The sequence below is a fragment of the Fistularia commersonii genome, chromosome 5, assembly GCF_037954325.1.
Source record: "Fistularia commersonii isolate RoL2024-O1a breed Wild chromosome 5, RoL_Fcom_v1.0, whole genome shotgun sequence".
NCBI lineage: Eukaryota > Metazoa > Chordata > Actinopteri > Syngnathiformes > Fistulariidae > Fistularia > Fistularia commersonii.
The window spans coordinates 3,232,839-3,257,283 of record NC_141288.1 but is presented as its reverse complement, the minus strand read 5'-3'; the positions used below and the strand labels follow the sequence as shown (position 1 = coordinate 3,257,283).

Here is a 24,445-nt window from a genome sequence, read left to right as displayed (position 1 = left end):
CACCATCGCACGTCAACGGTATACTACTGTCTTACTCGGGGTCTACTCCTGCCTGGCCAGGTAAGCTTGGAGATGAGGTCAAACGCTGTCACGCTGCGATGTACTTGCATGGGGAAACCTTTAGCATAAGGTGAACTTCTCTACTGTTTCAGAAAATCTGAAACATTGACTAGAGGGTGAGGAGCCGATCGCAGAGGCCTCGGGTACGTGTAACTGTTGGACGGTCCGCATTCGAGGCAGCGGACACCATGGAAAGTTGTTACTACAGTTGTACTTGACTCGCCGATGGCCCGTTTATCTATTATTCACCTCTTATCTATTTTTACTGCAGTCCGTCCCGCCGCCCCCACGTACGGCTGTTCCTCCGCGGTGCTACTCAGACGCCGTTTCCTTTCTCACATCTTCTTACATCATTTCTGTTTTTAGCGTCTCCTCACAAAGCAGGAGGAGCTTCCCTATTCCAGCAGGAGAGTATTTAGTATTTTTAACTACTTCCATTATCTTTTTTTAAATCTCCTCTTACATTTGTGGCTAAGAAGCTGATGGGTTCCAATTATTTTTAGCTTGGCTTTTTAATGAAGTAATTACATGCTAATTTTTGGATCATTCCCTGTGAAGTTGTCAGAATTTTTTATTCAAAAATGTTTTAGGGTAATTTCTTGAGAAAATTCCCAGCTTTTTGGCCAAAAGTTTCGAGCGACTCCTAGCAAATCTAAAGCTATCCGTGAATGAATCTCGGAACCCCAGGATGCAGAGCGATGCTGAGCCACCAGGTGACTTGTTACACCGACACACATCGACTCCGACTGTCGGAAATAATAAAAAAAAAAACGTGTTTCCTCCTCACAATCGAATTGTCTGCCTTTTCTCCTGTGAATTCATGGATATTTATCCCAGCTTCAAACAGGCATTTTAAATTAGAATATCAAAGAGCCTACAAACAAGAGATTTATTATTTTTTTCAGATGTTTCTTTTCCCTCCTTCCCTTTCCAATTCAGATGATTACGGCTTTAAAAAGAATTTAAACAAAATGCAAAATGAGTGTGAAACATAATTAAAAAGGATTTTAAAAAGCTGACAAATGAATTTGCACTTCACAAAGCCTGATTTTATTTGAGATTTATTTAACATTTACTTTGTTTGTGGATATGGGGATAGTTGCAATATTAATTCCCTCGTTATGTATGTTATGCTAAACGTTAATCCGACGGAGTGCTGTGGGGTGGAGCCCATCCCACATCCCAGCAGACATTGGGACAAGAACAAGATCTAACCCGGTCGCCTGTCAATCAGAGACATGGATAGAGATATCCAACCATTCACTCTCTCGTGAACCTTTTTGGACTGTGGGAAGAACACCGAGAACCTGGGTAACACCCAAGTCGGAGAACATGGAGACGCCGCACAAAAAAAATCCAATCACACCTGGATCAGAAGCTGGAACCTTTTCATTCCAAAGCAAAGGTTCAGATCTCTGGACAGCCGACACAAATTGGCATGGTTTTCAGGCGGAAACATGAATCCTCTGTCATTACCATTTGAATGAATTTAAATACAGAATTCAAAACAGGGTATACCTGGTCACAACCCTGCAAACACTGGATCTGCGCAAATTTACCCCCCCTTTAGACGGTCAACAGCCAGCAGACTAGGACTGTCCACGGATAAATAAATAAGTAAATAGAGAATATAATTCTTTTTCCTGCCATCCTTGGACTGGATGCAGCATCGCTCATAATCTGCCGCTTGTCATCGGCCCTGTCGCTACACAAACTAACAATAGATCAGACCCACACACACACACACACACAATATCCCTACAGCTGCAAAAACTCCTCCTTGTTAAATCAAGTACCGATACGCCGCATCCGCTACTTCAAATCCTCATTCATTAATGTACTGTGCGACAATTTTTCACGAGACAGAAATGTGTGTGTGTGAGTGTGTGACGGTTGTAAAGGCCAGAAGCAGCCATCATTCCTTTTAAATGGGAGCTAAAAATGGGTTTGCAGAATCCGACACCGAGAGTAAAGGCAGAATTGCGGGGCAGCCGGGTGATGAGGACCCGTCAACTTTTTAAACCCACTTCCTGTGATGCAACGTGTTTCCCGATGGACCAGAGCGACAGTGTTTCATCAGGAATCTGTGATTTTTGATGGAACATGAACGACAAGTGATTTTCTTCAAATTAAAAAAAAAAAAAAATCGTCATGTTCACGTGCTGATTTGGAGGTGTTGTAACTGTTGGCTGAAGTCATTTATTTGCTAATTTTGTTTTTTGTTTTTTTTGTTTTTAAATCGATGCAATTAATACTTTGCAGCTATTGACTTTTTAAATTACTTTCATTGATCTTATTTTTTCATCTGGTAATTTCATGCTGTATTTAAGCAAGACGTTTTGGACCGGTTTTAATGTCCTTTCTCAGCTATTTAAAAGGTATCTTCTGACTGTTTACTTTGCTTTTCAATAATGAGAAAATAACATCTTAATAGGCTAAATGATTGTTTAACCCTGTTAGAAATGAACCATTAAAAAAACAACCCTTTAAGATTGAAGTGTCCGGGGTTCTGAAGAAGATGTATAAAAAACTTAAAATACTTTTTTTTTTTTAATTTCCAAATGAAAAAAATGATGACTGGTGTCTAGATGGACCGTGGTTCAGTGGTTGGAGCTGTCTCCTCTCCTTAAGAGGCTTCCTGGATCTCAACCTGTGGTAGACTGGGTTCTCTGTGCTGAGTCTCCATGTTCTCATGTCTGGAGTCTCCATGTTCTTCGACCTGGGTCCTCACAGTGAGGAGTCTCCATGTTCTCACTGTATTGGATCTCCACGTTCCTCTGCCTGGGCTCTAGCTGCATTGAGTCTCCATGGTCTCCTGCCTGGCTTCTCTCCAGGTTCTCCATCTTTCTCCCACAGACCAAAATGCAGTCAGTAGGTCCAACAGGCACTCTAAATTGTCCATGCTGAACAAGAGTTAATTGTCTGAATGTCTGGGATAGACAGCTGACCCGTCCAGGTCAAATCCGGCCCCTTGTCCCAATGTCAACTGAAATTGGCTCCAGAGGGCTTTAACGCTCCATCCATTTGTATTGATAGAGCCATTAGAAGATCAATAATCAATGCAAGTGTGAGACACTGATATCCATCTACCATCAAGTATACCTACACTTTGAAAACCCAGTTTCACTATTTCAAAATACCAATTTTTATTGTTTTATTGATTTTTCATTTTAAGATTACCAGCAATGCATCCCATAAAATAAATGACTTATATCATTTATATGACTGCACAGATCCAGAAATGACCAACAAATTAGCCAAAATTATCAAGTCGCTGAAAAATCTGCAAAAAAAGCTTAATTCTTAACACTTACCACCCCCCAAAAAATGAAATGCAAGATATTACTGAAACAAATGAAATAAAATCAATTGAGGAAAATAGAAAGATAAATACTATTTATCAGAAACCAGACAAGACTGTTTTTTTAAGTGACGGATCGCAAAATAAAAGATTTCGTTAATTTCACTGAATAACAATAATAATAATAAACTTCAAGATAAACAGACAGGTGCCACCCCCATCCACCCACCCACCCACCCACCCTCACACACACACACACACACACCGTGTTGTGTGTCGGTGAAGGAGTGTTACGAAAACACCGGAGGCTCCGAAGATATGCTGTCATCAAACGTTACCGTCACTAACGAGCGCAAAACCGGTGGCGGCGGCGAAACAGCAACACTCGCCGGTTCCGGTCGAAAACATGGGGCCGGTTTGGGTGTGCGTTATCTCGTCTTGCAGCTTTGACCCTCCGACGTCACACAACCTGCAGGGTCAACACATTTCCACCGTAAAACCGGGAGCTGCGGCCCCGGTGAAGGTGCACGTCATACATAACCACACACACACACACACACACACACACAAGGGCAGACCCTCGGTTGACCAGCAAAGACGATCACCGTTTAACCGTTAGTTGGCCTGTTCAACGTGCACCCACACATTCTCTCTCTATCACACACACACACACACACACACACACACACACACACAAAGCCGGGTGACTCCGCTCCGCCTTGCTAACCGGTCACTGTTGATCGGCGTGCACGGTAACACGCGAGTTGTCATGTCCAAAAAAAAAAATCCCCGCAACGTCACGGTAACCTCTCCCGTTGCGTGGGATTAACACACGCATCATCCCGGTAACAACTTTCACGAATTTCCACGCGAGCCCTGCGCGAGCTCTACCGGCGGCGCCAAAAGCACGCCGCCGCTCGAGGAGATAGCGCCGGCGATAATTAGCGCGCGCACGCACGCACGCAAACACACACAGGTACAAGATAATGCTCAGTCGGCGTGAATCTGAGCGGTCCGGTCTCACCTCCCTCTTGGTCCGGTTGGAGACAGGCCGGGATGTTTTTCTTCCAGCCGGGCATGATGCACCTCAAGGCGGATAGGGAGTCCAGGGCGGCTCGCTATTAGACACACACCACTACCAGCGGGAGGGGGAGCGACGACAGCAACATGGCTAGTTAGCATTAGCTTCGGCTCCTGCACTACAGTGGGATCCACCTCCGCGTGCGCTGCGAGCCAGGCGCGCTCTACCTCCCCACCCTCTCTCTCTTTACCTCTCATCGGCACGCGAGCCCCTCTCTCTCTCTCTCTCTCTCTCTCTCTCTCTCTCTCTCTCTCTCTCCTTTCCACTCTTTTACTATGTCTCTTGACCCCCTTCCCCCCCCCCTCCCGTTCTGTAACTGGAGCCTCCGCTTCGCTCTCCCACTCTGTGAGGGCTAGGGTTGGTGTAAATGGTGGACTGACATGATGACCGTTGAGAATAGGAATGAAGAAGACCCGGAAAAAATAACCCCAGCATTAAATCCTCCATCTTCTTTAGGGGTCAAAATGGAGCCCTAAACTGACACAAATTTCCGTCAGGTATTTCAGCTATTCGCCTGCCAGACTTCCGCCCGCTTTCATTCATTAATAGCGACGGAGACAGGGGTGGGTGGGGGGATCAGGCGGGCCAAAGAATGCCGGCTTCTGATACCGGAGGAGGAGAAACACACCCTCTAAATACACCTGGACGCAAAAAAAAATGTTAAAGGAAACACAGAACAATAAACAATCCAATATGAACTTGTAAATATCCTACTTGTCAATGTGGCTAAAGCTTGGGAGCTAGCTCACAAATTAATTGTGAGCTAGCTGTGTTAGCTAGCCTGCTAGTAACTTTCCCTCTGAGTTTTAGCTAATTAGTTTGTCGGGGTTTTTTCACAGTTGCGGCGAAAAACATGAGAGGAGGAGAAGAAACAACTTCTATACACTCCTGTACACAAAATAAAATAAAAACAGACAGTTAAAGGAAAAGCAGAACAATAAACAATCCAATATGAACTTGTAAATATCCTACCTGTAGATGTGGCTAAAGCTTGGTAGCTAGCTGACAAATTAATTAACATGTTAGCTAGCTGTGCTAGCTAGCCTGCTAGGTATTCAGGCGCCCCTGAAAATTTTCCCTCTGAATTTTAGGTATTTAGTTTGTTGAGGGTTTTTCACAGTTGTGGTGAAAAACATGAGAGGAGGAGAAGAAAAACACCTTCTAAACACTCCTGTACATGAAATAAGATAAAACAAACAATTAAAGGAAAAAAAGAACAATAAAAAATTCCAGTATGAACTTGCAAACAGCCTATTTGTAGATGTGGCTAAAACTCGGTAGCTAGCTTACAAGTTGATTGACATGTTAGCTACCTCTGCTAGCTAGCCTGTTAGGAATCCAGGTGCATCTGAAAACTTTCCCACCAAATTATAGCTATACAGGGTTTTTTTTCACAGCTTCAGTTAAAAACATCACAGGTGGAGAAGAAAAGCACATTCTAAACACTCCTGTACCTAAAATAAAATAAAAACTGTTTAAGACAAAAAAAGAACAATAAACAATCCAATATGAACTTGTAAGCATCCTACCTGTTGACATGGCTAAAGCTAGGTTGCTAACTTACAAGTTGATTAACATGTTAGCTTACCTACGTCCTTGCCAACCTGTAACGACTCTGGGGGTTTTCTTCTGAATAATATCTGTGTCATTTTTTTAAGCTGTCTTTTATGTTATTCAAAACATTACTGCTGAGAAATATGATTTTAATCACAATTCTGTTCTATCAAAACGCCACAGTTTTTTCAATTGTGCCTCACTAATTACCTGATCAAGATATGAAGTAAGCAGGGTGGGAGAGAGTGAAGTGTCTCATTTGGGAGGGAAATATAGACTTTAAATTACTTTCCTTTTCTGAACACAAAGACAAACATAAATTTTGCAATTGAGTCTAAAATAAGTTGTATTAGTGAGTTGTAAATATTGTTTTCATGTTCTCTTTCCGGCTCTCAATATATATGTGTGTGTGTGTGTGTGTGTGTGTGTGTGTGTGTGTGTGTGTGTGTGTCCCACCATCTTGCTTTGATTTTATTATTTCCTCTTGAATTTTTTCAAAAAGATCTAAGAATCATCAAAATTATCTAAAAATGTTCCCAAATGTATTCTGCAGATATTTTTCAAAGTAACTAAAAAGTCATAGAAAGTGGTTTCAATTTGTTAGATTTTTACCTAAAAACAAACAAAGACAAGAACAACTGAAAATTATGTAAAGAATCCTGAAAAGCTTTCTTTGTTAAATATATCAACCAGAATTTAACCTGGTTTATTCTGTAGCCGGAATATGACTCTGTGTCTATGCTGGAATAGTGAAGCAGGACGATCCTGCAGATCTCTTGTCCAAAACTGAAAATGAAAAGGATTAAAAAAAAACACACAATGTGGAGACACATTTCTGTCGGTTAACCTACAGGCACATTAACCGGCACACACACACACACACACACATGCAAACATGCAGCTTTTTGAAGTCCCTCCTACCTGCACTGACTCGCCCCGGAGGAATTCAACCCCCTAACACACACACACACACACACACACACACACACACACACACACACACACGCATATACATACAAAACTTTTCCAGGCTGAGCAGTTTTACAGCCCAGCTGACATGTTCAAGTGGTTAAGGGAAGTCAGTTTGTGGGTCAAAACGTCACCTCGAGGTCAGAGGAGCGGTTGATGCATCGAGAAGATCTGCTTGCGACAGGAGAGTGAAGAAAGAGAGTCCTTGATCTCGCAAGACAAAAACAACACAACACAAAAACCTGAAACTTAGGCGGAAAATGGCCCACAAAAGCATAAGAGGTGAATTTAGAATCAAAGTGTCAGTGTTTTTTTATGTAATTTTATTAGGTAGACAGCTGACTGGTTCTAACCCCACTGTTCCCGCCATGTTCTCAGCAGGTTAATCAAGGACTAACATGTCCGTAGGTGTGAATTGTGTCTCTTTTACAGTCCACGGCCCTCATTGACAGCAGAGCCAATTTAGTTAAACCTTGCCTCTGGCCCCGAAGTCAACTGTGATTGCTTCCCGCCCCCGGGACCCTTTGATGGGTATAATCGGACAACTATTTTCTTATGTTTATGAAAAATGTTTGATACCCTTTCTAAATTAAAATCTCAAATAGCTGTTGTTACAAGCTGCTGTGGTGTTAATGAGCAAGTTTTCATTCTTGGACATCAGAGTTTAATAATCCCTCCCCAACCCTGCAGAGGACAAGATGTAACCCTGGAAACACTTTGTTGGTCAGTGTCACTTACATATTGGATAATAATAGATTATCCTCACTGATCCTGTGCCGACGCTGCGGTGATTGCTTAATATTTTACCTGTGAATTTATGATCCAAAATAACTGGGAGACATTTAGAATAGCGGTGGGTGGTGTTTTGACATTTTAAATGACAAGATAATCCCTTTATTGCTCCCCTACAAGGGAGGTTGCCTCAATTCAGCAGGAAAAATAATCAACGAGAAAAAGACAGGGGGAATGAACAATGAACAGATAACCAACCAATATATTGCACAGGAATCATAAACAATTGAATAACTATTGACCTTTCCAGGGGTATGTAATGTACTAGCATACATTCCTGATTGCTCATTATGACTGAATGGATGGATGAATGGGCGGCTGGATGGACGACTGAATGAACTCAGTGCAGAGGTTTTTGTCTTCTGAAGGGTCGCTGACAGACATTTAATTGCCGCAACTGATAACAAAATGACTGAGTCTCCTCCCGTCCCCATATTGAGGTCAGGCTCTGCTTTTTGTCTCGTCGCCTGCAGAGACTAGTTCTTCCACTTCACTGCCCCTCCTCCATCGCTTCGCCCCCCCGGTCCCTCCATCCATGGCAAGATGGCTGCCTGTCATGCAGAAGCCCGCCAGTTAATTGCTGCTTGATTTAAACTTGCAAAAGCATAAATCTAATTAAACTTGGGAAATCCAATGTAGACTCTGTGACTGGCTTAATATTCATATTAGGACCTGGGGTGCTGATGGTGGTGGTGGCAAGTTACCAAACTCATAATCATTGTGCAAAAATCAACATGGAGAAGCTACAAAATGAACCCAGGTATTCAGTCAACTGAACTGTGAACCCAAAACACAAGAGGGTGCTATTCATTCAGATTATCTGCTCCTGCTTACAGAGGTTTGCAGAGATGGATGGGCAACTGGCAATCAGAGGGCCACACGTATAGACATCCAACTGTTGTCTTCCTTTCACACATGTGGAGCATTTAGAGCTCTGAGTGAACCCACTGATGCCGGAACCCAGGCAGAAGAACATAGAGACTTCACACAGGGAGAATTTCAGATGGAGTTCCTCTTGGTCTACCGAGACACATCTGAGCGCTAAACTACCAAGACGCCCCTGATAACAGCAGCATTTTCCAAAAACACTCTTCATCGCCTCCAGCAATCACCAGTCAAAGCGGTCTCTCCCTGGGACACAGAGCCGCCTCTCCGACTTTGGTGCAACAAAAATGTCTGATGAAGTATTTTAACGGGCATGTCCGTCCGTAAAAGGACAGGTGGACATTATTAGTGAGGACCATCTGGTGTTTGAAACCTTCTAAATATACTTCATGGTGTTATCACACAGACAGGTTCTTCAACCTCCTGAGACCCCCAAGCCTGCGCATGATGTTCATTTCCAGTTAGCTTCACCGTACACTAACTCTGACTTCACCCATGGCTTCTATCATTTTACCTATGTGAAAATATGAAACCGAATTAACATTTCTGTCAAGCCAGAACTTGGAAGTACTCGTTTGAGCATGTTGGGTCTGAATCATGTAACAGGAGCTACAGGTAGTGCTGTGAGGTCCTGGTTGTGGTCCAAGAGGAGAAAAATTATTTTGATGCATTAAATCAACACAGCATCCCTGAATGAATAAATCTGTTTCTAAGCCACTGCATGTTTGCAAATAACAATTAGTCTTTATGCTGATCCCACATAGCCTAGAAATTAAAAATGTATAAAAACCAAACCAGGGATCTCAGGGGTTTAGAAAACCTCTTCACGACAAACAACACAAACACAGAAACAGACACACACAATGTCATCGTCTTCATCGTCATCATCATCGTGAGTGTCGTCTTTATTACAATCAGTACCATTTCCTGAAAAGAAATGTGTGTTTGATGCAGCTGGAGCCTCATTTCATAGATTACTGTCAAAGAGTGCTGTCAATGCTTTAGCGCGCATCCACACACACACACACACACACACACACACACACACACACAAGAAATCACAGTGTGCATATGTCAGTGGCTGCATTATGTGTCAACAGAGCAGGAGCGCCTGGGGGTTTGTAAACATCCCACTCAACTGATCTGTGACTCATCAAACACACACACTCGTGCGCACGCACACACACACACACCCACACACACACTACACACATACGCTCACACACACACACACACAATGCATCCACCAAGGATGAATACACAGAAAAAAATATCATCATGAATACCCAGAGTGTCTCTGCCGAATGTATGAAATTACCGTGTTTCAAGGTTGTGTGTGTGTATGTGTGTGTGTGTGTGTGTGTATTTTGAATCCATCCGTCCTTGTATTCTCCTCACTCTCACTCGGCGCACATGGTAATTGGGAGAATTTTTGACAAAAGAGACACCTGGATTCATCAAACAGCGTGAAGAGACAGAGTTAATCTGCTTTAAGAACCAAAGATGGCGGCACTCTGCGGCGTTGACAGTAGCAGCCATGACGAGGATGAAACAAGGTCGAACCCCCCCGAAAAAGAGACGGAATTCTGGGTAACACTGAGAATTAACCATCAGTGTAGCTCAAGCTTAAAATCACATTAGTTTTGGTGTTGGGATGCCGGTTACCCTGGTAACGTGTCACTCTCTGCTGTTGGTTGTCACGTTACCCAGGTAACTGTGGAGAGTTCAGAAGGTCTGAATATTCATTTGTTTATCCTCCTGCTACTCTTCCACGGCCAGGTCACACTGGCGGCTTCGTCCTCAGAAAGCCATCTGGCTCTTCCTGGGGGATCCCCCAAGATCACGAGGCGTTTCCCCATCCAGACAGACGTACAATCCCTCAGCTGGGTTCTGGGTCCACCACGGGGCCTCCTGCAAGGTGGACGGGCCTGGAGCACGTCCAAAACGTGCCACACCGGAGACTCTGCATCAGACACCCAAGCCACCTCCAGTCACTACTTTTGATGTAAATAAGCAGTGGCCCTCACACTCCTAGCCACCATGAAAATAAAATAGTGAATATGTGAAACTTTAAAATCCATATCAAAATTTCAAATATTATTACTGAAGAGCTGCCAGAATGAACTGTGTGGAACAAAAACTTGAATACATTGAATGAAATTGTAAACTTACATCTATCTATGAAAAAAGTAGGAAATAGTTAAAGATTCAAGAAGTGTTTATTGTCATGTGTACAGTCTGGAAAATATTTCCCTGTACAATAAAATTCAACTTTTGCTTCCTACAGTGAAGGCAGATAAGGAGCAAAAATGCAAAGCAATCAATAATCACAATGATAACAAAAAAGCAAATTACTGCAATGTAAACAGTGCAAAGAAATGTAAACAGTACCAACAGGATGTTGTAGTGATGGGATGCATATAACGACAATTTCAGCGCATGAAATGTATGTCTAAATTTACGTTCAATTTATCGTTACATTCAGACAATAATGTTTAAAAAAATATTTCAGTCCATTGACCTTCCTATCGTTTCAATGCAAAACACTGAAAGCCAGTTGAATGACATGAAAAAAAAAAACCTCCATCAGTGACCTTCGACCCCGTAGCGTCCGCTCCTGCTAACCCCGCCCCTCTGCAGCGAGAACGGGAGCTCCATTCAAACACACCAAACTCGGCGGCCCGGGATGCGACAATCGCTGTAAACGGTGAGAAAGGCGGCAGCAGCGGAACCAGAAGCGTGCAGCTCGGAACCGAACAGGCGGAGCGGAGACACGGACGCCCAGAACACCAGCCCGCAGACGGAACACACACACACACACACACACACACACTGAGCGCAGTCTGCTAGCGGGAGGCTAACGGCTAACAGCACCGACATGGCGAGCGCCTCGTACCACATCTCCAACCTGCTGGAGAAAATGACGTCCAGCGACAAGGATTTCAGGTAAACGCGCCGTCGCGGCGGGAGCACCTCGGCGGCCTGTTCGCATCACGGCGCCCGGTAATTCGGTAAAATGTCCCGGGAGCTGCGGGTCCTCTTGTCAGGCCTCATGCTAGCTGCTAGCCTGCCACCTGTCTGATCGTCGTCACACCGCTAGCTTGCCCGTCGGCTAACGAATTTTGTTTGTTTGTTTGTGTAATTCGGCCGCATTTTTCGAAGTGAACATTGGCGGCCGGCGTCGGCCCGAGGAAACGCCGCCGGTTCTCCGTTAGCCCGGTTGCTAGCCGCCGTCGCCGCCACACTCAGTGGGTTCACCAACTTCTGTCATGCCGCAAGCTAGCGGGCTACCGCTGTGCCTCTTAACGGTTAGCACCGGTGTCAACCCCCCACACCCCCCACTCCCCGGGGAAGCGGGCTGCCGTGCCCGGTGAGCGGGACAACAAACCGGTCACACACAGGATGCTACCCGGTAATCTCCGGGATCCAAGCGGTGCCCTTCTCACCACTTCGCCCGTGTTGTGAAGCGTCACCCGGTGAGTGAGATCAGGGTCAGGTCGGTGACGAAGATGATGAGGAAGAAACTTCATCATCGTTGTGTTTTTAAAATAAGCCATTTTTGGCTTAGAAGTGAAGGGAATGTTAGTTAGCAGTAACACACCTGTTAATCGATTAACCGGTTGCTTTATCTGAAGGACTGGTTAGGGAGATGTGAGAATTATAATTGATCATCTTTTTTGGATTATTAGGAGATTTCTGGTTGATTTCATGGTCATTTATTCCCTTTGACTGATGTTTACGTGATTTTTCTGCATGATGCTGGTGCCGATGTCTTGATGGTTTTCGGGTGATTTCTCTGTGTGACATTATTCTTGTGATTGGGATTTTTTTTTCTCACTTCTTTGGTGTTGCACTGGAATACGTCTTTTATCATCCCACAATGGGAACATTTCAAATTGTAGGTAGTTTTGTTGTTAATATTACAAGGTAAAAACAGTAGCATAGACAGAATTGGGAAAAATAGAAAATAAGAAAGACAAAACTCTTCTGTGCAAGTCTGTTGGGAGCAGAGTTGGCTGTTAAACAGTCACACAGCAGCCGGAAGGAAGGATCTGCGAAATCTGACCTTCACACATTTCTTTTCTCTTTTTTTTCCCAATTTCTTGGTACTGTACAGATAACTTCTTCCTGTCAGTTTTTTTGCAGCTAATTGTCAAATTTCTTCATATTTAGTTGGCATAAATTGGCGATGGTGCGCTGATTGTCTGAGGTTGATACCATTAGTATTTGCCATTTTCTTGAAATGCACAAGTGGCTCTGGTTAGAAACTAAACAAAAGGAATTCTCTTGTTCTTAAAGACTGTCTCCAAAGATTTAGTTGATTTTCAAGTTGATTTTTTTTAATTTTATTTGAAGGCGCTTTACTCCACACTTTAGGGCACTGTAACGACATAAACATATACACAAAATGCATGTCAAGAAAACATCAAAACCAAAACAATAAAAGTGACAAAGTGGAAAAAAAATAAAACAGCAAAAGTTATTTCAGTTTTCAGCAGAGCCACACCCCCCTTTGATTTTACACGAACGTCCAAACAGCAAATCCCAACCAGGTATCATGTCAGCGTCATCAACCTCCTTCTGCATGGACGGTTGATTGACTTTCAAAGTAACACTTAAGTGTTTTGCATTGGACAAGCTCAACTTCCGTCTACCTTCATTACCAGAGTGTCGTCTGTCTACATTTTCTGGAGTCTCGTGGCAGTGTTGTGGGTCCTGTGGTTCATCGCTCAGTTGGGTCGTCGTGTCACATGGCCCTTTAATCTGATTGGCTGTAGGGCTCGACTGTTGCGTCTACGGCTGATCGTCAAACCTTCATTCAGACAAAGCGGAAGAATGATGCTCATCATATCTTGAGGGGACTGTTAATGTTTCGTTCACCTGCTACACACAGCGGTGAGACAGTCATTCGTTGAAGCTTATTTCTGTAGTCATTCCATCATTTTCAGCAGCATCTGGTTACATGAAGCAGCTGGTTTTAATGTCGCTACTGGTCCACAAAGACAGGAAGTGCCTCAGGCAGCCTGCCTAAGTAACACTTTTTAACAGCTGAGCTTGAGGCTAACTGTTGTTGGAGCAGCTTGAGGGCAACCTGGGCTGATCAGTTGCGTCAGAGGCAGCTCCGAGCGACGAGAGCATCTGAGGCTGCTGCTCTAATATCAGCGGGAATAATATTTAGACCTGCTGCCTCTCTGATGTCCCACCACAGACGAAAATAAATCTGTTGATGATGTGATGCCACCTCTGTCCGATCCCGCTCGCTGTTAAACTCCCTGATGATTTTTAGCGTAGTCTCTCGCGGTAACTTCCTGATACGTTGGTGAGTTTTTGACGGTTTCTTAAAGGTTTGTTAGTAACTTTATTTCCTCGTGACCGACAATCACGGCTGCTATCGGGGAGGGGATTAAGCATATTAACAAGAAGCAAAACAGCAATGCCCCATATCCACGTTAAATTTACAATCCAGCCCCACGGCTGTGTTTGCAGTATTGATAAGATATTAATTGATTCCTGGTCTGATCAGCTTGTCAATGTGCTCTCCAGGTTTATGGCCACAAATGACCTGATGACGGAGCTGCAGAAAGACTCCATCAAACTGGACGATGACAGCGAGAGGAAGGTGTGTGTGTGTGTGTGTGTGTGTGTGTGTGTGTGTGTGTGTGTGTGTGTGTGTGTGTGTGTGTGTGTGTGTGTGTGTGTGTGTGTGTGTGTGTGTGTGTGTGTGTGTGTGTGTGTGTGTGTGTGTGTGTGTGTGTGTGTGTGTGTGTGTGTGTGTGTGTGTGTGTGTGTTTGGTCAAACTGGTTGCACTTGTCTGTGCAGGGGGACCAATTTCTACAGGTTTACACCAGTAAAACAGGATTATAATTGAACCTGTATTATTGTGTGTGTGTGTGTTGACAGGTGGTGAGGATGATTCTGAAGCTATTAGAAGACAAGAATGGAGAAGTCCAGAATCTGGCTGTCAAATGGTGAAAACACATACACTTGTTTCCATTTTATTAGAGTTTCATCATGGAATTTTGTTAGAGTTGAACAAATCAATATATTAGATGTGTTTTTCCATTTTAGAATGATCTTCTGTTCAATTTATCTGGTTCATTTATTTTACTCTATTTTTATATTATTTACAAAATTTAAGTACAAAATATGAGAGAATGATAGGGAACACCAATCAATGCATTTGTTTAATGCATTGGTAAAAATTAGCACTTATAATGAAATAAAAATCAGATCTGGTGGGAAACTGAACAGGTAAAAATAATTTACCTCTTAAATGGTTTGAAGTTTGACTGTGTGTTTGACGGCGGTGCGTCCAGCCTGGGTCCGTTGGTCAGCAAGGTGAAGGAGTACCAGGTGGAGACCATCGTGGACACGCTGTGCACCAACATGTTGTCGGACAAAGAGCAGCTGAGAGACATTTCCTCCATCGGACTCAAAACTGTGATCGGGGAGCTGCCGCCGGCCTCCAGCGGTAACACCCGACACGCCTCGCACCTAATCACACATCACGGCTTGGCCCGGCCCCTGCCGCTGTAACCACCGTCCTCCCATCCAGGTTCGGCCCTCGCCGCCAGCGTCTGTAAGAAGATCACAGGGCGTCTGACCAGTGCCATCGCCAAACAAGAAGATGTCTCCGTCCAGCTGGAGGCGCTGGACATCATGGCCGACATGCTCTGCAGGTACCTATTCGACCAGGAGACTGCCATTACCGTGACATCATGCCCTTAATGTGTGTGTGTGTGTGTGTGTGTGTGTGTGTGTGTGTGTGTGTGTGTGTGTGTGTGTGTGTGTGTGTGTGTGTGTGTGTGTGTGTGTGTGTGTGTGTGTGTGTGTGTGTGTGTGTGTGTGTGTGTGTGTGTGTGTTTGTTTACGCGTGGTCAGGCAGGGCGGCCTGCTGGTGAACTTCCACCCCTCCATCTTGAGCTGCCTGCTGCCTCAGCTCACCTCTCCCCGGCTAGCTGTCAGGAAGGTAACGTCCACAGACTAACTCTGCTGACCTGGATTCAGATTCACAAATGCATGAATGATCAATGATAACACTTAAAAAGGATGAAGTCAATGTTTCCCTTTTTTTTTTTTTTTTTTAATGCAAATGTTTTTTTCAAATTTTTTGAGATTGTTCTCTGCAATTGTTTTACCCCTATTTTTTCTAGTACTGTTAGTTCTTAAATACTATTATGATAAAGACGTGGAGGCTGTTGTGAATCCCTCAGAGGACCATCATGGCTTTGGGCCACCTGGTCATGTCCTGTGGCAACCTGGTCTTCATCGACCTCATCGAGCACCTCCTGACAGAATTGGGCCGGAACGACAACATGTCTACCACCAGAACCTACATTCAGTGCACGGCCGCCATCAGCAGACAAGCCGGACACAGGATCGGTGAGACGCCGGACATTTGACCGCCGTTTGTCTCCCGCTTGCTCTGGTATCAACCTGTCTCTGTTGTCCCTCAGGGGAATATTTGGAGAAAATCATCCCGCTGGTTGTAAAGTTTTGTAACGTAGATGACGATGAGCTGAGAGAGTACTGCATCCAGGCCTTCGAGTCCTTCGTCAGGAGGTAAAGACACCCGGCGCAACCACCCAAAACTGCTCTCGTCCAGGATGAGGAAAGAATATTTACTGAGAAAAATATCTCTCAAACGTCTTGAAAATGCCAGCGAATTAGAGAGAAGCTAACAGAGGAAATTGACAGCAAACTAGATGATTTCCTAAATATTGCTGAGAAACTCACAAACAAATACCCTAAAAAAACTTATTAGAAACAAACATGAGGTTACAAAACGCTTTGGGGGAAAAAAGCTGCTGAAAACCAAATACAGTGGAACCTTGACCGATCTTAAAGGTAAATACAGTCAATAAAACCAGTTTAATTCTTTACGTTGTCTTTTATTTATCTCTTTTATTTATTTATTTATTTATTTATTTATTTATTTATTTATCTATCTATCTATCTATTTATTTATTTATTTATTTATTTATTAAACATTATTTGTTTTTTCTTATAAATTTTTCCATATTTAAAACAAAAACCATTTGGCTGGACGATTTCATGCATTTCAGTCGGTTTAAATGGGGGAATTTTATTTGCAAATTGAGCTAATTGAGTTACGAGCTTGATCACAAAATGGATTAAACTTGTAAGTCAAGGCTTCTATGTACCTTAAATCGGTCGTCTGTACTTGGATTTCTTCAATTCGTTTAAAAGCTCGGCTTTGTTTGAATCGGCTTTGCTGCCTGTTTGTCATCGGTGGTCGCAGGTGTCCTAAAGAAGTTTACGCCCACGTCCCCACCATCATCTCCATCTGCTTACGCTATCTAACCTACGACCCAAACTACAACTTCGATGACGAAGACGAGGACGACAATGCCATGGACGCCGAGCAGAACGATGAAGACTATCAAGGTAAGGGAGAACATCCTGATCTCGGGGCGAGTCCAACTCCTCCGTAGACGTGCTGACGCCACGTCTGTTCACCAGGCAGCGACGACGAGTACAGCGACGATGACGACATGAGCTGGAAGGTCCGTCGGGCGGCGGCCAAATGTCTGGACGCCGTGGTTTCCACCCGCCATGAGATGCTCCCCGAGTTCTACCGCTCCGTGTCCCCGGCGCTCGTCTGCCGCTTCAAGGTACCGTCCCGACCCAGTCCCGCGGACCCCCCCTCCTGTTCCCGACTCCCAACCTACCCCTGTTCTCGACCCCCCAGGAGCGAGAGGAGAACGTGAAGGCGGATGTTTTCCACGCCTACCTGTCACTGCTCAAGCAGACCAGACCGGCTCAGAGCTGGTTGACCGACCCAGACGCCATGGAGCAAGGGGACACGCCGCTCACCATGCTGCAGAGTCAGGTAACACGGTCAGGTGACGGCAAGCCTGACATAGCAATGAAAAACTCCCTTTAGTTTACGTGGACAATGGCGCTGCAAACTCGCTCTTGCTGTCCCTTGACTTTGAATGTCTCTCGCCTCTCCAGGTTCCCATGATAGTGAAAGCTCTCCACAAGCAGCTGAAGGAGAAAAGCGTGAAAACCCGTCAGTGTTGTTTCAACATGTTGACAGAGCTGGTGAACGTCCTGCCCGGCGCTCTTACCCAGCACATCCCCGTGCTCATCCCAGGTACGAAGCCTCTAGGCTTTAAGGCTTTAAGTTCAGGAGAGAGGAGACAAAGCTTCTGCACAGTGAGAGGGAAAAATGTCAAGCATCTGCAGAGTGAAAACACACAAGACAAGGATTCCAAGCTTTCTGGTTCCATGAAATTCTCACCACTGTCAGGGAAAAGAAATATTAATTTTCATCGTCAAAAAACGGGTGCAATAAATTAACCCAATATTTTGGGGGTATGAATTGAAAATCTGTTGAAAAATCACCTGTCAATACTTAAAATTATCGAAAAATCTGCAGATAAAATTACAAACTGAAAATGTATGACGCCACGTCAGTGTCATCAGCACATCCAACATGGCCGCTCAGCTTGAACGCACCGCCGCTGTGTTCCAGGCATCATCTTCTCGCTCAACGACAAATCCAGCAGCTCCAACCTGAAGATCGACGCCCTGGCGTGCCTCCACGTCATCATGGTCACACACCCCGCCCACGCCTTCCACGCCCATGTGCCCGCCCTGGTGCCTCCCGTGGTGGCGTGCGTCGGGGACCCCTTCTACAAGATCACATCAGAGGCGTTGCTTGTCACGCAGCAGCTCGTCAAGGTGGGACGCAGGGGCCGCCTCCACCCTGGTCAGCCTGCGGTTTGATTCTCAAAGCTCACAGGCTGTTCCCTCCCCAGGTGATCCGCCCCCTGGACAGCCAATCAGAAGCCTCAGACAGCTTCGACCCCTCCCCCTACATCAACGACTTGTTCACCTGTACCATCAGACGGCTAAAAGCCGCCGACATCGACCAGGAAGTCAAAGAGCGAGCGATTTCCTGCATGGGCCAGATCATCTGTAACCTAGGTAACGGCCACCCGTCACTCCTAGACGTGCGAGGGCACCACAAAGCGGCCTCCTGTGTGACCTGTGTCTCTTCCTGTTGCCCAGGTGACCGCCTCCCAGCTGAGCTTCCCGGAACACTGTTGATCTTCCTAGAACGACTGAAAAATGAGATCACGCGACTGACAACAGTCAAGGGTAAGCCCCGCCCCCTCAGCTCAGAGCCCCGCCCCTTCAGCGCCCTCACAACCAAGACTTCAATAACTAGTTAGTTATGACAGGACTGTAAAGGATTCATCTGGTGACCGGGAAAATTTACATTCACAAGAAAATCGAAAAGACTAGCAAGTATCTGAAAATGAGCCAGTGATTGGAAACAAAGAAATCCTTTTTAATTGATAGTTACAACGCACGTCCTTGTTTTTGTGTGCCGGCAGCTCTGACTCTGATCGCTGGCTCGCCATTAAAAATCGACCTCCGACCCGTCCTCCCCGACGCCATTCCTATCCTGGCCTCCTTCCTCCGCAAAAACCAACGCGCCCTGAAGCTGTGCACGCTGGCCGCGCTGGACATCTTACTCAGAAACTACAGGTAGGCCCCGCCCGACCCCGCGACTCGCCCTCCCTCGCAGCCCCCGACACTAACCGACTGTGTTCCCAGCTCGGCGGTGACGCCTGTCATGGTGGACGCGGTCCTGGCCGAACTGCCGCCCCTCATCTCAGAGAGCGACATGCATGTTTCTCAGATGGCGCTTAGCTTCCTGTCCACGCTGGCGGTGACGCACCCGTCCTCGCTGGGCCAGCTGAGCGGCGGCAACATCCTCCAGCAGCTGATCGCGCTGGTTCGATCCCCGCTGCTGCAGGGGGGGGCGCTCTCCGCCATGCTAGACTTTTACCAGGTCAGTTCCTCTGCTGGATTTATGACGCACTGTGTGTCCACCAGAGGGAGTCAGAGAGTCCGCACAGCATGAATTCCATAAAATCTGTTCAAAATAATTAACATCCTGGTAATTTAGTTGAATGAAAATGAAGTGCTGCCGTTTTGCAAATTTTTTGAATAATTAATTAACGGTGAGAGCAAAATGAATAATCTAGTTGGATGTGTTATTTGTAATATATTTGTACTTCAAAAAGAGAGTAGATGATTGGGCTTGTATCTTTTCCAGGATGAAGCAGTAAAAAAAAAAAAAAAGGGAAAAATTGTTTTTACAATTATGTGAAAATCAATACTAATGTTTTTTGTTTTTTTTTTTACAGAGAATTTCAATGAAAAATGTTTAAACTGCTTGCGTGTGTGTTTGTCTGCAGGCCTTGGTGTCCACAGATACAGCAGGTCTAGGTTACATGGATCTACTCAGGATGCTCACAGGCCCAGTCTACTCCCAAAGCGCCGCTCTGCCTCACAAACAGGCGTACTGCTCCATTGCCAAGTGCGTGGCGGCCCTCACCAGAGCCTGCCCCACGGAGGGGCCCGCCGTGGTGGGCCAGTTCATCCAGGTGACCCCACCTTTAACACAACTCCATTATCAAGTACAATAGGCTTTGAATGCGCTGTTGTGCGTGCTTTAAATAAAGACAAAAAGCGAGGTTATTCATAGAGCTGCTGTTGAATATCAGGGGAGCCTAAATAGAAATCAGAGACTGAACGTTTTTAACATTTCCCGAGTGGATAAATGAAAGCGGATTTTCAAACCGAGCTGTCGTCTGTCAGGACGTGAAGAACAGCCGCTCCACTGACTCCATCCGGCTGCTGGCTCTGCTGTCGCTGGGCGAGGTGGGACACCACGTGGACCTCAGTGGCCAGCCGGAGCTGAAGACCGTCATCCTGGATGCCTTCTCCTCCTCCAGCGAGGAGGTAACGCCCATCCACACTGACCGTCCCTGATGATTTCTTCACATTTTAACCCCCCCCCCCCTTGTTTATAAAATCCCAGATCCTTTGTGACCTCTGTTGTGTGTGTGTTTCAGGTGAAATCGGCGGCGTCCTACGCCTTGGGCAGCATTGCGGTGGGGAATCTTCCCGAGTATCTGCCGTTTGTCCTGCAGGAGATTTCCTCGTCTAAGAGACAGTATCTGTTGCTGCACTCTCTCAAAGAGATCATCAGTGAGAGTCGCCATCCCTCCGGAGGTTTATGTGTGTGTGTTTGTGTCGTTCTAATTGTGCGCGTGTGTGTGTGTGTAGGTTCAGCATCAGTGTCCGGTCTGAAGCCCTATGTGGAGTCGGTCTGGTCTCTGCTGCTCAAACACTGTGAGTGTCAGGAGGAGGGCACCAGGAACGTCGTGGCCGAGTGTCTCGGCAAGCTGACCCTGATTGACCCCGAGACCCTGCTGCCCCGCCTCAAGGGCTACCTGCTCTCAGGTGACTCAGCGCCAATCAACCCCATCTGTCAATCATCCGATCGTGGGGCCCCGTTTCTCTCGCTGACCCCCCCTGGCATCTCCACAGGGTCCTCGTACGCCAGGAGCTCCGTGGTGACGGCAGTGAAGTTCACCATCTCAGACCAACCTCAACCCATAGACCCATTGCTGAAGAACTGCATAGGTGACACTCACACACTCACAGACACACATACGTACACACTCATAACCATAAATATCATGTCATTTTAAGATGCCGTCTTTCAAATGTGGTTCATGAGTATCAGTATTCTAATAACTGACTCACAGGAAATGAAGCAAATAACATGAATATACCAGAATTTAAGTCATTTTTGCAAATTCTAAACTGAAGGTTAGCGAGAAATTACTGAAAGAACATTTAAATGATGTGAAAATTAGCCAGAGTTCAGGAAAAATTGGAAAGCATTTCACAATTATTGGAAATGATTATGAAATTAACATCAATTTATTCAAAACAATAGTCACCTGACAATGAGAGAAAATGTGAAAAATATTGCGTCAAAACGTAATCTGAGAAAGGGAGGATGAGAACTCTTGTCAAGGGAGTTCAGGCTAGATGGTGTTTCTGACCTCCAGGTGACTTCCTGAAGACCCTAGAGGACCCCGACCTGAACGTGCGCCGCGTGGCGCTGGTGACCTTCAACTCGGCAGCGCACAACAAGCCCAGTCTGATCCGGGAGTTGCTGGACTCGGTTCTGCCTCAGCTCTACAACGAGACCAAAGTGCGGAAGGAGCTGATTCGAGAGGTGAGTCCGCGCGCCGGCCTGAGTCGCCAGTGCGAGTGGCGCGCTGATGTCCGGGCTCCTGGCGCAGGTGGAGATGGGACCCTTCAAACACACGGTGGATGACGGGCTGGACCTGAGGAAGGCCGCCTTCGAGTGCATGTACACCCTGCTGGACAGCTGCCTGGACCGCATCGACATCTTCACCTTCCTTAATCACGTGGAGGACGGCCTGAAGGATCATTACGACATCAAGGTCTGGCTACAGTTTGACTCCCCGCTGCACTTTTAGTCATTTCTGGGTCCTTCTGATCTTCTGATCCTGCTGGTTTTTCTTAAAATTCCTTTTTTTTTTGTGTGTGTTTGCTTTGACAGTCGTTTCCAAAAGAATTCCAATAAAAATGCATCAATCATATTTAAAAACAACCTTATAAATGAATTTACTTTTTTTGTACTTTTTGTTGATGTATTGTTGTTGAACCTGGTTGCCGTGGTTACAGATGCTGACCTTCCTGATGCTGGCCAGGCTGTCCTCTCTGTGTCCCAGCGCTGTTTTACAGAGGCTCGACAGGCTGGTGGAGCCACTGAGGGCCACCTGCACCACCAAGGTGCGCACACACACACACACACGCACACACACACACACTCAACTGTTCAATCCTCAGAGAAAACATTCAGCCAAAGTATTTATTTTTTACTATTTTCTGTGTCAACCTATTTTTTTCCCCCTTAATTACGTACTTCATTCTGGGTTTTCTGTACTGACAGTCCTGACATTCGGCCTCCTCTGTGCAGGTGAAGGCCAATTCTGTGAAGCAGGAGTTTGAGAAGCAGGACGAGTTGAAACGCTCTGCGATGCGAGCCGTGGTGGCACTGCTCACCATCCCTGAGGCAGAGAAGTCGCCGCTCATGTCGGAGTTCCAGTCGCAGATCTCATCCAATCAGGAGCTGGCGGCCATATTCGACTCCATTCAGAGGGACTCCAGCTCCGCCAACATGGAGTCCATGGACACCAGCTAGAGAGACGGACTGACGGCACCCATGATGCAACGTGGCGCCGCAACTTCCGTCTCCGCTGCCGGAGCGCTAACCCTGCAGCATGTTCCCATGACGACAGGACACGCAAACACACACACGCACATACATGCACACACACACACACACACACACACATGTAGTGACACACCCCTCCTCGCGACTGATCGTTCCATGATCCATTGCACTGAAAGAAGATCCTCAGATCTCTCACTCGGACTAAAAGAACAAAAAAAAAAAATCATCCAGAGGCTTGGAAGCTCCTCCCACTTCCTGTTTGTTTTTCTAGCGAGGTCATATGATTGGTGCATCGTCATTCTTGTTCCTCTATTTTCTTTTGGTAATTCCAGAACAGGTACCGTAACCTGATTGGCCGCTGCTGAGTGACTGACAGTAGGCGTATTGAGAAAACTGACCAATGGGATACAGCCTTCCTGCCTGAGGCTGTGCTGACCAATGGGAGAAGGGCTCGCTTTTTTTTTTTTTTCCCCCTTTCCTGAGAGGTGTAGGCAACCAATAGGGTGACAGCAGGAGGGCAGGGTCATACTGTTTGTGGACCAATCAGCTTCTTTATTTCTTCTCATTCAATAAATGTCGAGCCCTTCACTTCCTGGGGGGGAGGTTACTGGACCATCTTACCTGACCTGACTGGACCCTGCTGATGACCTGTTGCCATGTTAATGTGGTGTAGATCCAGCCAACCGTGATGAGTGGTTTGGTCCGCTCCAGTGCCCCCCTCCCCCCCAACCTTAACGTGTAAAGTGGTTGAGTCCGGTTGGGTCTGGACAGTCCACTGTTGTTTATCGCCCAAGACAAATAAAGAGGTCCATTTCTGCCTGCCTTCATCCTCCTGCGTGCTTCCTGTGTGTGCATGTTCGCGCGAAATAGATCAATTCCCCGTCATTCCTAGGTGATTTTTGTTGAATTTCAGGGATATATTTTGCTGGAAGTTCAGGCCTGTTCTCCAGTCACTTTCCTTGGTCAGTTCCGGTTGATTCTTACTCAGATACTCTGAGTAATGTTTTTTTTTTTTTATTCTAGGTAATTGCTCCCTTATTTATTTTATTTTTTTTGCTGTAGAAAAATTTAACTAAACCTCTTTCAGGCACGAGTTTGATTCATATTCCTGCCAGTAGGGGGCAGCAGCTTATTCTGTGTCAATGCAGTTAAACCCCTGAGCATCAGTGACGTGAAAACAATGGCGGACAAACCGCAGGGCAATGTTCTGCCAACATGCTCTTCATACAAACCCTAATCTTAAAAGTGAATTTTCTGCATCTTGGCCCAGTTTTTACTAATTTTTTCATCATTAGTTTTTCATATTTATGGTCTTCTGCTTCGTCCCAATCAAATTTTCTCACTTTAAATAAAAAAACTCAGGTCAAAAAATTTTCAGGCAATTTCTTGCTGTTTTGTTTGTCATCAGTGTTTTTTTTTACATTATCCTCCTTGATGTTTTTTTTCAAAGCCTGATTGATTTATCGTATCATAAATCCTGCAGATTTTCAAAATATTAGAAAAAAATATTAGAAAAAAAAAAGTTAAGGAATAAGAAATGATCCAAAAAAATTAAAAGGAGTTTCAAAATAAGCAAGAAATTCCCTGAGGAAAAATATTGTAAAAATAAGTCATAAAAATTCAGGCTTTAAATGAGCTTTCAAAAGTCAAGAAGACCAGGAATTACTGATTCCAAATGTCAGATATTGTCTAAAT

At 45.3% G+C, this 24,445-nt stretch overlaps 2 protein-coding genes across 4 annotated transcripts in view; one reads left to right on the top strand and one right to left on the bottom strand.

Moving 5' to 3' along the window:
• Window positions 1-4,575, bottom strand: part of grip1 (glutamate receptor interacting protein 1) — a 52,363-nt gene extending 47,788 nt beyond the window's left edge. For all 3 annotated transcript variants that reach the window (XM_086146468.1, XM_086146469.1, XM_086146473.1), the window contains exon 1: window positions 4,386-4,575. In XM_086146468.1, coding sequence (XP_086002594.1) covers window positions 4,386-4,440 — 55 coding nt within the window. In that variant the 5' untranslated portion in view covers window positions 4,441-4,575. The remainder of the gene's footprint in view (window positions 1-4,385) is intronic.
• Window positions 4,576-11,389: 6,814 nt separating this feature from the next.
• Window positions 11,390-23,577, top strand: cand1 (cullin-associated and neddylation-dissociated 1). The gene is made up of 26 exons (XM_086146458.1): window positions 11,390-11,588; window positions 14,187-14,262; window positions 14,545-14,612; window positions 14,961-15,115; window positions 15,200-15,323; window positions 15,526-15,613; window positions 15,858-16,026; window positions 16,101-16,206; window positions 16,907-17,052; window positions 17,128-17,279; window positions 17,357-17,497; window positions 17,623-17,764; window positions 18,146-18,354; window positions 18,432-18,600; window positions 18,685-18,774; window positions 19,014-19,167; window positions 19,237-19,474; window positions 19,884-20,072; window positions 20,287-20,430; window positions 20,544-20,679; window positions 20,758-20,934; window positions 21,022-21,117; window positions 21,552-21,721; window positions 21,789-21,953; window positions 22,198-22,305; window positions 22,493-23,577. Exons 1-26 carry the CDS (start codon window positions 11,521-11,523, stop codon window positions 22,715-22,717), a joined length of 3,705 nt encoding a protein of 1,234 aa, XP_086002584.1. The 5' UTR covers window positions 11,390-11,520; the 3' UTR covers window positions 22,718-23,577.
• Window positions 23,578-24,445: the final 868 nt, after the last annotated feature.